We start from the raw sequence: 15,950 nt of genomic DNA on the forward strand, positions 1-15,950 counted from the left end.
GCCATATAGTTCTGCTGAGATCAGAGCTTTGTATTTAGATTGCACTTCTAGTTCAATTAATGTTCGTTGTTACGGCGGAACGGCAAAACAATCTATATAGGACTATAACGCTAGATCTGACAAATCTGTGTGACCAGGTAAAAACCTTTGGCGGTACTTTCAACATGAAGCTAGCTAGCAACGCTAATGATAGCTGCCGTGGATGATGTGATGTGAATGTTAATGTATTCCTTTTGCTTTGCTACTTCGATTAACAACACATGTCGACTCAGTGGCGCGAGGTCCAACTAGTTAACTTGAGAGCGATTTGCAGTTGTTTTCTGTTTGAGCCTGTGACTTACGTGATGTTAACCGTAACGTTAACTAGCATAGGGACGCTAGCTTGCTAGCTGAATGTGCCAGACATTTGCGCCTGTATTCAGAGCAGATGAGGCCGTCTGGGCCCTATGTTCAAAAGGCTGATTGTGTCACGTTTGCTAGTTTTGGTATGGCTAATGATAACAGTAACAGAAACGTTATTGATATTGAAAAGCAGTTACTTTAAACCGGTAGAGCAGCAATCAACTAACGCTATCTTCCGAAATGGACAAAAGGCATTGTTGACAAACCTTTTCTGCTTGCACTGCAATGTTTTGCCACATGGTAACGTTAGGTAAACATTGACAACAACGTTAACGTTAATAACTGTTAATAACAGTCTGTCTGATTCAGGTAGCTAGACATCTCTGACATTGGCTAACGTTGAGCGAGGGGTTGTTACCACTAGCGATTTCTAGCTGTTAGCTCCATAGTGTTATTGTGCTTCCACACCCTTGTACACTGTTAACTAATACTTACCCCTCATTGTTATGCCCCTCCCATTGTCCAGTTTTGGTCAATTATTTTTCTAATGATAAGAAAGGTAACAAAAAATCTTTTTTTTCTTTTCTTTTTTTCCCCAAACATTTTACCTTCAGATGAAGCTATACATACCAAAAATATTTATTCATTTTCAGAAATGTAACCCTCTATAAGCCAGTTTGTCTTGACTATAAACAGTTTCACTTGCTGCTTTTTCAGATTTCCACAATCTCTGCACAAAATATAATCCAAAGGGAATGTTTTTGGGTGGGATTATCACAGTGGGGTCTATGTAAAAGATTATTACCAATATTTATTTTGTTCCATTCTTACTTTTTATTCAGTGACAATTTAAAAAAAAAATGCACTGTATAGTTTTTTAGACCATCTAATTGACCATTTTTGGGCAATTAGAGTGAGTCCTTCTGGGCAAGTACTAACCATTTTTGGCCAACAACATAAATAGAGGGAGGATCTTTTTTTCCTTTTTTGCTCAATCTCATGTTTGCTCAATCTCATGTCTCAATGTTCATTACTTTTCAGAATTTCAACCCTTTCAATGCCAGTTTTTAGTAATTGACCATTTCCTTGACCGGCCAAGGGTGCATTCTGTCATTCTGATGCAGGTCATAAACAGACTCTGTCTAGCCTAGTATGTGCATGATCAGGACACATCGGGATGGGGCTTTGGTGGGGGGGTGGGGGGACAGCTCAAGTTGCTTGTGTGTGTGTGTGTGTGTGTGTGTGTGTGTGTGTGTGTGTGTGTGCGCACACACACACACACACACACACAACTTGAGCTGACTTCAATATAGGCATGTTTTTTTTGTCCCTCCCTCCCCCCAAAACCCCATCCCTAAAATGGTGTTCATATGGATGTGTGTGTGTGTGTACACACACACACACACACACACACACACACACACACACACACACACACACACACACACATCCATATGAACACCATTTTAGCTGAAATTATTTATTCCATTGGGCTGTAGTGGTCCATAATGCAGCACAAACAGAAACCAGCTAAATTGATTGCAATAGATGCATGCCATACATGAGAAAATGTTGCAATCTGCTGAAAAATATTAAAAACCATAATTTTGAAGCCTTATGTCCAAAATATCTGGAGGAAGTCATAAAAAAATGCTTTTTTGTAAAAAGTGTCTTGGAGCTCAAAAATAGCACTTTTTTGCACTTTATAGATGCATGCCATACATGAGAAAATGTTGCAATCTGCTGAAAAATATTAAAAACCATAATTTTGAAGCCTTATGTCCAAAATATCTGGAGGAAGTCATAAAAAAATGCTTTTTTGTAAAAAGTGTCTTGGAGCTCAAAAATAGCACTTTTTTGCACTTTATAGTGGTTTTCAATGGGGAATCTATCTATTCATTTCTGGATATAACATAAATGCAGTAAACATTTTTGATTCCCGGGGCCAAAAATGAGCTGAGGCACTGAAGTGTGAAAATCCTTGATATATGCCCCAATCCCCCACCCAATTTCAAAATTAATCGCCATTTGACCATTTATATCACATTTATTACAAAGCGAACACAGAAAATTACACTGCACTAGCCCAAAATGTACCAACACTGTACAAGGGTTACCATTTAATCGTGTGTGTGTGTGTGTGTGTTATAGGATGGAGTGGCAGCCAGATGAACAGGGTCTGCAGCAAGTGCTTCAGCTACTCAAGGATTCTCAGTCCCCAAACACTGCAACACAGAGAGCAGTGCAGGAGGTATCCTACTGTACAGCGCTGTGAGACTGAGTGTGAATGACACTGGAGCTTTTTGCTGGTTTGACCCAGCAGGGGAGTGAAGAATGTGATTATGCTTCCTTTGTGTCAGAGCATAAAACAATGAAAACTTTTTTCAAACCACCTTTGAGTGTTGCCATATATGCAGCATGTATGAAATGGGTTTGGAGCTGATGTGTTTGTCTGTGAATGTGTGTGAACGCACACTGCCTGTATGTTGGACAGGATCATAACAGATGGGGTGTGTGAGCTTTTCTATTTGCGTACGGTTTGTTGAATTCCTTAATAGAGCCTGTAGAAACTGGAGCAACTTAACCAGTTTCCAGACTTCAACAACTATCTCATCTTTGTCCTCACAAGCCTCAAATCTGAAGGTATGTATGTGCTGGGTATCTGAGGGTACAGTGGAACCGAATTGCCGTTTAGTCCTTGCTCTAATGCTTGTCTCATACAAAAAAAAATCTCTATCCACCTCCTATTTCCCCACGCGGTATTGCTTACTCCTTCTGAATGTGTCTCTGTGCTGCCTACCTCTCCTTCTCTGTTCTCTCCTCCTCCACATTTCCCATTTTCTCTCCACCCTCACCCTAATCCGGGCCCGTATCCTACTCCCTCCCCTCCCCCAACCCTAGACCCTACCTCTACCCTGGCTCTCCCTCCCCTGCACCCTCATCTCTCCTCTGTTCTCTCCTCCTCCACATTTCCTATTTTCTCCCCACCTCCCCCCTCTCCTCCCTCACATCCCCCCGCTCTCCCTCCCTCCTCCACTCTCCTGCTTTCTCCTCTCCTGCTCCCCCCCTTCCCCTCTCCTGCTCTCTCCTCTTGCTCCTTCCCCACCTCCTATACCCTCCAACATCTCCCATTCCCTCCTCACCCCATCACTCTCTCACATTCCCCCTGCTCTTCTCCCTTCTCCTGCTCTCTCCTCTGCTCTCTCTTCATTTCTATATTTTCTATATTATCAATTGTTCAAATGTTATCTTTATTCTGTATATTCTTGTTACTGTTGTGTCAGCTAGAATCAGCTAGACATACTTTCTGTGAAGCCCTCTGAGACATGCTTGTGAATTAGGGCTATATAAATAAACTTGACTTGACTTGACTGCCTTCCCTCCCCCAGATGAGCCCACTCGCTCTCTGAGCGGTCTGATACTGAAGAATAACGTGAAAGCTCACTACCAGAACTTCCCTCCCACCGTGGCTGACTTCATCAAACGGGAATGTCTCAACAACATCGGAGACCCTTCACCACTTATCAGAGCTACAATCGGTGGGTATTTGAGAGAGAGAGAGAGAGATGGAGCTAAAAGGGGGTTTCAGCCACTGTGAGTCACAGTATGTAGGCGATATGGGGTAGTGTAAGAACGAGAGCTATATTTTTCAAGAAGAAGCTTTAAAGTCGAAGTGAACCGGAACGGAATCCTACCAGCGCGAGCGCCAGGCGCTGAAAACGAATTGAGAAGCGGACCATATACAGTACGTGTCGATGATTTGATTTGACAATTCTGAGGACTGGCTTTGGCATTGGCCAATCCTGGCGTGTTCCACCCCCAAATCGAGTGGGATTCAGCCTGTTGTCGTGCTACGCGAGTGGGATCCCCAGAGCACCAGGGAGCCAGCTGCTTCGTGTGGAGCGAGCGGACAATCCGATCCATAGGTGCTGCCCGCCCGCCTGGAATCTCTGAGAGACGACCCCTGACAGCCAGGGAGGCTGTCAGGCTCGGAGGCGCGCGCCATTATCGCTATAAATGTAAATAATATTCCTGGAATGCGTGTTTTAACGAGCCAGTTACATTTCTTTGCATTCTTAGACATTACCGTTGGATTTAGTTTGCATAATTGCTCAAGTTAATAGTTAGTTTATGGGCTAGAAACTCTGCCAGATGACAGGCACTAGGCGCCATTTTCCCCTTCATTTGGAAGAGAAAATTATCCTGAAATGAAGATTTGATTGACAGCTGCATGTCGTGAAATGATTGGTTGAAATGGGGTAGAAATTTGATAGTACTGGCCTGGGTGACGTCAGCAAACTATAAATTACTGTTATCAATGAAATCTTGAAAAACGAAGTTTTGATGTGAAAAAGTGTGAAAAACTAAAGAAATTAGATTGTTGTGATTTGTTTCGCATACATTATTAAATAGGTGCACTGCATACCCAGGTATTTGAACTAAAAGAAAAGAAAAGTCATTCTTGGGTTCAGTTCGACTTTAAACTTCATTGAATGTGATGGCGATGAGCTATCAGCTACTCTTTAGTTTCATAGCCTGATTATTATTGTGTGTGTGCTCTTTTTTCTTGGTTGCAACAACAAGGTATCCTGATCACGACCATATCTTCTAAAGGCGAGCTGCAGACCTGGCCTGAACTGTTGCCTCAGCTCTGCAACCTGCTCAACTCGGAGGATTACAACACCTGTGAGGTCAGACGAGGCTTTTGAATGATTACGTGATGCTCAGTGTTAGTGATGCTGCTGTATGTCTGGTTTTTCCTCGTCTTTTAACTCTGCTCTTTCTGTGTACGTGGGGTGCGCCCTTCAGGGCTCTTTCGGAGCCCTGCAGAAGATCTGTGAGGATTCATCAGAGCTGCTGGACAGCGATGCCCTGAACAGACCTCTCAACGTCATGATCCCCAAGTTCCTCCAGTTCTTCAAACACTGCAGCCCCAAGATCAGGTCAGTGAAAAAGCGGCAGTCTGTCGCTTTTTTTTTTTGTCTCTCCTCCTCAACCTCCCCCCTCCTGTGTCCCCCTGTTAAAAGAGTCTTTTAGATCCCATCTGTTTGTCTTTCTCTCAGGTCCCATGCTATAGCGTGTGTGAACCAGTTTATCATTGGTCGAGCTCAGGCTCTGATGGATAACATTGACACCTTCATCGAGGTGAGAGACGACCTGTCGCCCGCCCTTAAGCGCCACACGCTTTTGACTTGGTTGAGCCTTCCATTGTTTTCAAGGTTCAAGGTGGTTTTCTGTGTGTTGTGTCAGGAGTGAGGAGTCACCTCTGTATTAACCGTCATTTCCTTTTCCTCTCTCCCTCCAACGTCTTGTCTCCCCCCCCCCCCCCCCCCCCTCCATTTGTTGACCCCTGCCCTATCCTCTCCTCAATCCCTACCCTCTGCCATCCATTCCCTTTACCTCTCCCTTCTTCTCTCCTTGTCTCTCTCCCGTCCAGAGTCTGTTTGCGCTGGCCGGAGACGAGGACTGCGAGGTGCGTAAGAACGTGTGCAGGGCTCTGGTCATGCTGCTGGAGGTCCGCATCGACCGTCTCATCCCACACATGCACAGCATCATCCAGGTGAGGATGTGCCCCTTGTTGTGACCATACCACCTTAGAGGGCTGACGCATATAGTGCATTCCTTTATGACTGGGGACTGGTAATCTTACGACTTCAAAGGTCATGAGCTGGGCGGTGACGTCATCAGAGCTGGTATTTCCCATTCCAAACTCGTAGGAGCCTCAGCAGCCCCCCAACCTCAAAAATCCAAGATGGCTGCGCCGCGCAACAACAGTAGTAGTAATCATAGTAATTAGGGGTGGGGGAAAAAATCGATTCACCTAAGTATCGCGATTTTTAATGTCACGATTTTTTTAATCGATCTTTTATTCCAGAATGGATAATCGCAAAAAATATATATATATATATTTATTTTTATTTTTATTTTTTTGGGTGCCCGCAGTCAGGCCACTCACTGAACAGCAGGCCAGGCGCCGCCTACTGGTTTACTAGTGGTTTTATTACTTTATTAGTTAGTCGGAAGTAATAATTACACTTCAGGGTTAAAGTGGGTGCATCTCACTGTAAAATTGGAGTTCAAACGGCCCAAATCTGGCTTCAAACGCCCCAAATTGGGCTTCAAACGGCCCAAATTTCACGCGCGTCGGCCCATATCGGCCTGGCCTGCTTGGTATCTAATGCCCGGCCTGAATTATGATCCCAGTCCGCCCCTGTTTTTAACTATATCGCCCAGCCCTACTCATGATACAGTCTCTAGTGTATGATTCAATTTTTCCCATGTTCTAATCTAGTGTAAAAAAGCAAACTGAAAAAATAAAATAAAAAAATAAACAAAAATCGCAATAAATCGTAATATCGAATCGCAATAATCGTAGAATCGCAATACTTAAGAATCGCAATATAAATCGAATCGGCACCCAAGAATCGTGATAGTATCGAATCGGGAGATAAGTGAATCGCCACAGCCCTAATAGTAATATTGTTTAGCACTTCTGTTTTGTTTGTGTCTCATTAAATCAGCTGTACACACAGCACTGCCTAACTTCTATCTGTGTGGACATGAGGCTGCAGTGTTTGTATGCGCAAAATGCCATGTTGTCAATTGTCATTGCTAACAATGGCTAGCCTGGCTAGCGACTGGATCTGACCAATGAACAGTGAACTTCCCAGCTCAAGTTGTCTGCAAATGGAACGCTAACAAAACGGATGTGATGTCATTTAGCCTCCACATCCCAGTTATTTTGCGATAAAGGAACGCACAAATAGAGCCGATTGATCGGCGGCTGTAGCAGCCCTAGTATTTGCGGTGTGTCGCTGCGCCATTGGCACTAGTTGGCTTTGTCTGCGTCTTTTCCGGCAGATTCGACATGTTGAATCAGCGTTGGGCCGTCGGTGAGAGAAATCACTCTCATTGGCTGGTCAGCTGGTAGCAAAGGAGTGCAGGAGAAGGGAGGGCACACACAAAACGCTCTGCTCATTTTCCAACTTTTATCTCATCTGATCATTCCAATACGTGGATATTTTCACAACGAAGTCCCTTGAGCCTCTCGCTGCATCATATCACCCATTGAGTGCGATTATTCCCTTCTTCCACAAGCAAAAGACCAGACAAGGGCTGACATACGCCAGTGCCATTTGCAACTTTTTATCAGACATATTCTCCATTAGAACTAGCTATATTACGAAACCGTTTACAGTGTTTCCCCTAGAATTTTTTTCAGGCCTGATGGTACCAACCGAAAACGAAACCTAAACCGGCGCGGCGTCTGGTTCAGGCTTCAGTCAGATGGCGCAACAGGCGGTCTGCAATTTATATTTGCTTTAAAATTTTGGTTCACTCGGTATATTCAAGACTTAAAACAAAGTGAACACACGGAGAGGATGACTTAAAAAAGTGCAGTTATTGCAATGCTGAATAAATAAGCTGTGTAACTTATTGCAAAGCATTACAGGGTTGCAGACTCACAGGCTCCCAAAAGCAAATACGTATTGATTTGAATGAATGAATATTTGGCGTTATTTAGTGCTGTTATAAATTATATATTACGGTCAACACCAATATACGTTTTGTTGTTGTAATATGCCATAAAGGTTTGTATTGAAATTTAGATTTTTTTTTCTTTCTTTGTACCAGAAACACTGGTTTAAGTGTTGAGCCAAATAAAATGGTAGGCAAAGTCGCAAACGCTGCTTTGTGTCATGCACCAGGTCTCACGCAGGTGCAGAACGTACGTGCTAGTTTACCGTCGGCTGTAGTATTCGCGGTGTGTTCAAGTGCAACTTTTTGCCTCCGAAAACAAATGTAACTGACTCAGTGGTTAACACTGTTGCCTCACAGCAAGAAGGTCCCGGGTTCGAACCCCGGTCCGTCCCAGGTCCTTTCTGTGTGGAGTTTGCATGTTCTCCGGTTTCCTCCCACCATCAAGAAAGACATGTATGTTAGGGTTAATACTCCTGTTAAAACTGCTGTTGATTTTGAAGAAGGCCGGACGGCCGAAACGTCATCATTAAAAGTATGCATATGGAGCCAGAGTGTGCGACACTTTCTTTCATTTAAGGGTTAATACTCCTGTCAGTGCCCCTGACCAAGGTACTGGCAAAAGAACTGGAGTTGGTCCCCGGGCGCTGCACAGTGGCTGCCCACTGCTCCTAGTTCTAGGAAGGTTCCTAGTAGAGGATGGGTCAAATGCAGAGGATGAATTTCCCCAAGGGGATAAATAAAGGATAACTTAACTTAACTTAACTGTCTGCCTTTGTCCCGCTAGTCATTTCAAGTGTTCTCGGTGTGCGTAGCCCTTTAACTAGGGATGCACGATATATCGGCAATCATATCGGTATCGGCCGATGTTAGTCATTTTTTAACATATCGGTATCGGTCCGATGTTGCAATCTTAATATCGGTTATCGGTATCAGCCAAATTCTTCACATTGAGATGAAATAATGCAGTAAATCTATGATTTATGGGCTTTTACAAATGTTTTTGAAATAAAGAAATGTATAACTTTTTCAAATTCAGTGTTTACATGTGTTTTTCAGTATGTACAAAATTTTATTATCATAGAAATGTGTTTTTATACAGATCATATCGACATCGGTAAATATCGGTTATCGGCCATAACAGCAATCTTAATATCGGTTATCGGCATCGGCCAACATTTTCATATCGGTGCATCCCTACCTTGAACCAGACATCACCTCTTTGTTTCCCACCAGTACATGCTGCAGCGGACCCAGGACCCGGATGAGAACGTGGCTCTGGAGGCCTGTGAGTTCTGGCTCACCCTGGCTGAACAGCCCATCTGTAAAGAGGCGCTGGCTGGCCACTTGGTCCAGTAAGTGCTCACATGCCGACACAAACCTGCTTCAAGTGATAGAAAAGTCAAGTTTGTCTCTTGTAAAAAAAATACTTTTGTAGAGTAGAAGGGGAGCAAACTTTAAAAGTTCCACTGGTCTTTTAGTAGAAAAACTATTAAAAAAAACCTTTATTCAGACATGGCTATAGATTAAAAAACATCAACATGTTTCTGCTCAACACATCAGGAGCCTTCATCAGGGAGTAAGAGGTCAGTCTCATTAATGAGAGATATCTTTTGTTTGACTTCCTGGATCTCCGCCTGCAGGAGATTCTTGTTTGCTTTAGCTTCTTCAATGAGGAGTAGTATCAAATCAAGTGAGCTTTTTGTTTAAAATGGCTTCCCATTTGTTTCTAAAATCAATGTTGTCCATGCCAAAGGATGGGAATTTTTTCATTCTCAATCCACGCGGAATCATCTATTTCCTCCATCAGATAGTGCAATGCAGCGCAGTTCAAATTTTTTCTATTTTTCCAATAATCTTTTAAGATAAAACAAATAATTCCTAAATGTCAGCTCTGGGCGTCTGGCTAGTGTAGCGGTACATTCCCTGCCTACCAACGCGGGTTGCAGGTTCGTATCCACGTGTTACCCCCCGGCTTGGTCGTGCCTCCATACAGGCACGTGCCTGTTGGCTGTGCCCTGAGGGTGGGAAGCCAAATTGGGGGTATGTGTCCTGGTCGCTGCACTAGCACCTCGTCTGGTCGGGGTGGGAAGGGAACTGGTGGGAATAGCGTGACCCTCCCACGTGCTATGTCCTACAGGTGAAGCTCCCCCTGCCAGGTGAAAAGAAGCGGCTGGCTAACTGCGCATGTGTCGGAGGAAGCATGGTGCTAGTCTCCGCTCTCCCCAGATTGGCAGAGGGTGGAACAGCGACCGGGGCAGCCAATACGGCAGCATGGGGATAAATTGGCCAAGTATAATTGGGGATTAAATGTGGAAAAATCTGGGGGGGGATGTCAGCTCCCTGCCATCAACCTGCTTCAGTTGATAGCAGGGAGGTGGACACAGGGAAATCAAGTGTTAGTAATGTGGTTATTTTTTCTCTCGCTTCCCAGACTGATCCCTACCTTGGTGAATGGGATGAAGTATTCTGAGATTGACATTATCCTTCTGAAGGTGAGTCCACCAATTCTGCACCCTGAAACTGTCTTCTGGGACAAATCAAACCCAAGGATACCACACACACACACACAACACGCGCACGCACACGCGCACACACACACACACACAAAACACACACTCACACAGCCTTCAACTTCATTGTTCCAAGAGAAGTTTGCTTTTCTGCCAGGGTTTAAAACACTCATAAGAACACATAAAACAACTTATCGTAATAGGCGTCACATGAAAAAAAAAAACATACTGAAGTGTTAAAAGTATTTCAGTAAGTCCCAGTCCATATATACAGTATAAAGTGCTTCAATATAAAGTGTCCCAGTTCATGTCACCTCTTCTTATGTTGTATTTCTCCGTCTGTCCTTTGGTGTCTTCACTCTGTTCTCCAGGGTGACGTGGAGGAGGAGGATGAGACGGTCCCAGACAGCGAGCAGGACATCAAGCCACGCTTCCACAAGTCCCGCACCGTCACCCTGCAGCACGAGGGCGGGGAGGGCGAGGAGGGGGAGGACATCGATGACGACGACGACGATGACGACGACACGCTCTCCGACTGGAACCTACGTACGTTACGAATGTGGTGGCTCGAGTAATCGCCTGTGTTGGGCCAAGGGGGCAATTCAGGCTTCTACATGTTCCATTTGAACACCGTCAAAACATGTCCTTGATGTTCACTATAGACCTTATTCGCTAACCCCGGACAGCGCCATATTGTTGACATACCGTCCTGCAGCTGACACCTATAGTAACGGCCTTATTGTCGTTTCTGTTCCATTACAAAATAGCGATAGTGATGACAGCAATAAAAACCCCAGAGTTGTTGTTTGTATGCTGCCGTTAATGCCTGTAATAATAAACAAAAGAAAAAAATGAGGTGAACAGGCTTTGCTGTGAGGAGCTGTCAGAAAGTTTCACCTGTCTCTCCCAACTATCCACACATCTCCTGTGCTGCTGACGTATCCTCAGTCTCGCTCCCTTCACGTCTGAGGACGGTAGAGATATAAACAAACCACGGGGACTTTATTGCTGTCATTACTACGGCCATGCCTAACGCAGGTCACCATCCGAACACAATTGGAACGATACAGGTAACGCTAACGCTAGCTTCCTATAAACGCTGCTCTCACATAGGTTGTCACTTAAAGCTGCAGCGCTATGTCGAGAAAATGGCGGCGATGGGCGTGCCCGTACGTGAGTGACGTCAATCGAATAAGGTCTATACTTACTGTCATACTACAATATAACAACTATAGGGCTCAACAGTCACGTAACGCTTCCGTGACGTCAGTGTTGCGGAAGAGTATTTCCTGTTCATATTCTGCAGTGAGATGTTGATTATTAGCCATAATGTCGTAACCACCCAAGGTAGACTTACCACAGGTCTTCCAGTGGTGAAACGATGGTATATCGTCTGTAGAAGCCACACATCTGTAAGATATCATCCTTGTTTATTTCAAAACATTTTTTATTCAATGTCATGGAGAAGTAACAATGTAATATTCGCATCTTTGATTGGTGGAGCTCGCTGTATGGTCGTCTGTGATTGGTAGAGCACGCTGGGCCCTGCACTCATTTCTCTCTGGCTCTCCTCTCTCTGGCTACTGGCTAGGCTACTACGAACTAGGTCATAACCTCCGGAGTAAAGTGCTAAAACCGCCACTGAGTGACTGAAACTATTATTAACCGTTAACCACTGCAAGTCAAGCTGCTTCCAGCGTTATGCATCGGATTGAGATCGCTTTGCCGGTTCGTTCACATTAATGCACCGAAATGCGTCTATATACGATAGCGTAGCCCTGTAATGGCGCCGGTCAAGACCGCTGGTCCCACCCACTGCACTGCCGCTCAGAGTACTTTCCCATTGGCTGAAACGCTCTGTCACTCAATCATACGCTAATCTGATTGGCCAGAAATGGAATGGCTTATGGAATGAGTAGTTTCTTCACTCTTATGATATAATATGTACACAGTCTTGTGCCCAGCACTTTCGCCCCGTTTTTCTATGTTTTCTCAACTCTGAATCAAATGTTTTATGCTCACGATTCTCTTGAAGACCGGTTGGCTTGGTTGCTGGCTTAAAACTCTTAGATAAGGATTTTTCTAAATGTGATTGAAAAAAAATGAATGGGAAATGGATGGATAGATAGATAGATAGATAGATAGATAGATAGATAGATAGATAGATAGATAGATAGATAGATAGATAGATAGATAGAGTACTTTATTTATCCCCGGAGGGAACACTGACGTCTGACTGTTGAGCTCGATAACAACATTGTAACAGCTATCTCCATCTAGAAATCTGATGAATGAATGAATGAAAGTTTTATTTCCGTGTCAGGACAATTCCTTGACCCACCTCATATGGGATTATCAGACACATCAATTTAATATTTTTTTCGCATGAGAACGTAACATTCCAAATACTGTATGTGACCAGTTTATCAGAATAACGCTTATTTGGACATTTTTAACGAGCAGCGAGTACTGAGAGCGCTGGCTGTGCTGCTGACCGGTCGGACTAGCTAGTATTTGTCAACCCCTACTGTACTGGCAGTGAGAAAACACTGTCGACGTGCTTTTGTAACTAACGTTAAATGCCGACCGGGTACAGCCATCGGCTCCTCGCAGCAGTAACGCTATGAGCATGTAACTGAAGTTGGCCGCAGTGTAGCTGCTGAATGTTGCCAAACTTCATCCATAGTTTACAACGCAACCGGCCGGCCGGCTAACGCTGAACCGGAAGAACAAATACAATTGCGTCCGACACGGAAGAGAAAAAAGTGGGCATGGCAACATAAGGCGAATCGAATGAAACGGATTTCATTCTCCACTTCATTCAACTCACAGTATTCACACATTCTTTCATCCTCAACGACCTCTATCTTCCTGTTTCAACGTGTAAAGGCAGAATGCCACATCTTATCTGTGCACAGAGTGACCTCTTACTTTTAGACAATTATACAAAACATATTTTTCAATTTTTTTTAAATAAACAATACGTTCTTAGTTTTGCCTTCTGCCAAATTTCTTCGGCCCAAGATTCAAGATTCAAGATTTTTATTGTCACTCCATGGTACAAGTATCATGTGTGAAATTCTTGTGCTGTGGACTCCGTTTACAACATAGTACAAATATAACAGGGCATATGAGTGCAAAAACAACAAGAGACACAACAAGCAATAAGGCAGTAGAGTGATAAGACAAGTCAGAGACAGTGGCATATTCACTGCACATAGGTGCACATGTCGTGTGCATACTTTAGACGTGCTTAAACATTTTAAATTCTGCGTATTTGACATACAGGTGCAAATAACATATTCCTTATTAAACATACAATTAAACTCGGCATTTTAAATTCGGCGTATTTGACATACAGGTGCAAATAGCATATTCCTTATTAAACATACAATTAAACGTTAGACATACGTAATGGTAGCAGCTACAGTACGGTACAGTGCGGCTACTTCACTATTTGTGTATGTTAAGGAGTCTCGTGGCCTGCGGGAAGAAACTGTTCCTCAAGCGATTTGTGCGTGCTTTCGGAACCCTGTATCTTCTCCCTGAGGGTAGCAGGGAGAACAGGCTGTTGTGGGGATGGTTTGACTGTAGGCACTTAGCCCGGATTCGATATTTGAAGTCCTCCGCATTCACAATCAAAAATTTCAGATAGCCATTCCCCTTCAACAGACAGATCCCAATATAAAACTTAGCTACCCTTGGTTGGTAAATCCAGCAGCCTGATAATGGAATGGCTTACAATGAATACTTATATGTCTAGGCACGTATTTGTACATTTGTTCTTTCATCTTATACAACGGATATGGAAAGTGAAGATACTGTATGTTTGTCTTTGTCGTCATGTATTATTTGTTGTATTATTGCCAATGTTTTTGGCCGTTTTGAGAATTTATTGTACACATTTGTTTTAGTGTATTATTTGGTACCCACTATTTGTCGTATTCTTATCTGCACCTTATTCTTCTCTTCTGCTGTGACGGGCCAATTTCTCTGGGGTGATCGTTAAAGTTCTAATTTAATTTAATCTAATTTAAAGCTGAGTAATGCATCTGTCGTGCCATCTGATGCCGAGTGCTGCCCCCTGCAGGGAAGTGTTCGTATCTGTCGTGACGTCTGATGCCGAGTGCTTTGCCCCCTGCAGGGAAGTGTTCGGCTGCAGCCCTGGACGTGCTGGCTAATGTGTTCCGTGACGACTTGCTCCCCCATCTCCTGCCCCTGCTCAAAGGCCTGCTCTTCCACCCTGACTGGGTCATCAAGGAGTCTGGCATCCTGGTGCTGGGCGCTATCGCTGAGGGTGAGACATTTAGGCACACTGGCTGCTTCTAAAGTATTGTTCTCTCAAACGTGACTTAAAGGAACACTCCGCCCATTTTCAACCAGCTTTGTGTCATTAGAACATCAGTAGTATATATCAGAAAACTGTAAACGGTTTTGAAGTCTGTCATTTAATTTGACAGTTATTGAGTGTTAAAGTGTGGACCAGTGACATCACTGGTCCACACTAACTCAAATTAATAACTCATTAACTCAAATCAACTCTCAATAACTGTCAAACTAGATGAATGATGAATAGTTTGACAGTTATTGAGAGTTGATTTGAGTTAATGAGTTATTAATTTGAGTTAGTGTGGACCAGTGATGTCACTGGTCCACACTTTAACACTCAATAACTGTCAAATTAAATGACAGACTTCAAAACGGTTTACAGTTTTCTGATATACTACTGATGGGCGGAGTGTTCCTTTAATCTTTCATCCAAGTCTAAAGTGAAAAATGATTGCCGTTAACTACGTCCAATGCTAATATTGACTATTTTTGCAATTTAATGAGTCTGTACAGACATGGATTGTCAACTGCAACTCGACTTGTTGTAGAGGCATACAACCGTGAGGCGCTTATCTCTAGTTTTGTATTATTTAGCATGTATAGTTGTAACTTTCTCTTGTCCTCTCTCCCCCCCCCCAGGCTGTATGCAGGGCATGGTACCTTACCTGCCTGAGCTCATCCCCCACCTCATCCAGAGTTTGTGTGACAAGAAGGCCCTGGTTCGCTCCATCGCGTGCTGGACCCTCAGCCGCTACGCCCACTGGGTGGTCGGCCAGCCCCCCGACGCGCACCTCAAACCCCTCATGACCGAGCTGCTCAAACGCATCCTGGACGGCAACAAGAGGGTGCAGGAGGCTGCCTGCAGGTTAGGCTTGTTAAAATTGGCCCAAAATTCTATTCAAATATTCTTTCTAATCAAAACACACACGTGTCCATACAATGACAAACCACTACAACCATAGAGATTTAACTACTTGGTATATTTATTTCAACATATATATGTATATATGTATATATATATATATATATATATATATATATATATATATATATATATATATATATATATATATATATATATGTATATGCTGTGACCAAGAGAGTCAAACAAATCAAAGCTATATTATATTTTACATTGTTTAAAGTAGCCGCCCTTTCCACTGATGGAAAGTTAAATAATAAAGGATTTGGAAAGAAATTAAGAGGCAACAACTTAACTATTTATATTTGTCTAACTTCAAGTTCCAACATACACACACACGCTGCTCTCCTAAGAAAGCATACGCC

The 15,950-nt window shown here is 43.5% G+C and overlaps 1 protein-coding gene across 1 annotated transcript in view; it reads left to right on the forward strand.

The window, feature by feature from the left end:
• Positions 1-15,950, forward strand: part of LOC310800888 (transportin-2-like) — a 28,179-nt gene continuing 12,229 nt past the window's right edge. Inside the window, exons 1-13 of the mRNA XM_083664773.1 lie at positions 1-137; positions 2,494-2,593; positions 2,910-2,985; positions 3,732-3,881; positions 4,927-5,033; positions 5,152-5,285; positions 5,406-5,487; positions 5,780-5,902; positions 9,058-9,176; positions 10,256-10,316; positions 10,706-10,880; positions 14,479-14,631; positions 15,303-15,528. Of these exons, the coding sequence (XP_083520899.1) occupies positions 2,495-2,593; positions 2,910-2,985; positions 3,732-3,881; positions 4,927-5,033; positions 5,152-5,285; positions 5,406-5,487; positions 5,780-5,902; positions 9,058-9,176; positions 10,256-10,316; positions 10,706-10,880; positions 14,479-14,631; positions 15,303-15,528 (1,505 nt within the window). The 5' untranslated portion in view covers positions 1-137; position 2,494. The remainder of the gene's footprint in view (positions 138-2,493; positions 2,594-2,909; positions 2,986-3,731; positions 3,882-4,926; positions 5,034-5,151; positions 5,286-5,405; positions 5,488-5,779; positions 5,903-9,057; positions 9,177-10,255; positions 10,317-10,705; positions 10,881-14,478; positions 14,632-15,302; positions 15,529-15,950) is intronic.

This window comes from Poromitra crassiceps (assembly GCF_964638095.1).
Source record: "Poromitra crassiceps genome assembly, contig: HAP1_SCAFFOLD_130, whole genome shotgun sequence".
Classification (NCBI taxonomy): domain Eukaryota; kingdom Metazoa; phylum Chordata; class Actinopteri; order Beryciformes; family Melamphaidae; genus Poromitra; species Poromitra crassiceps.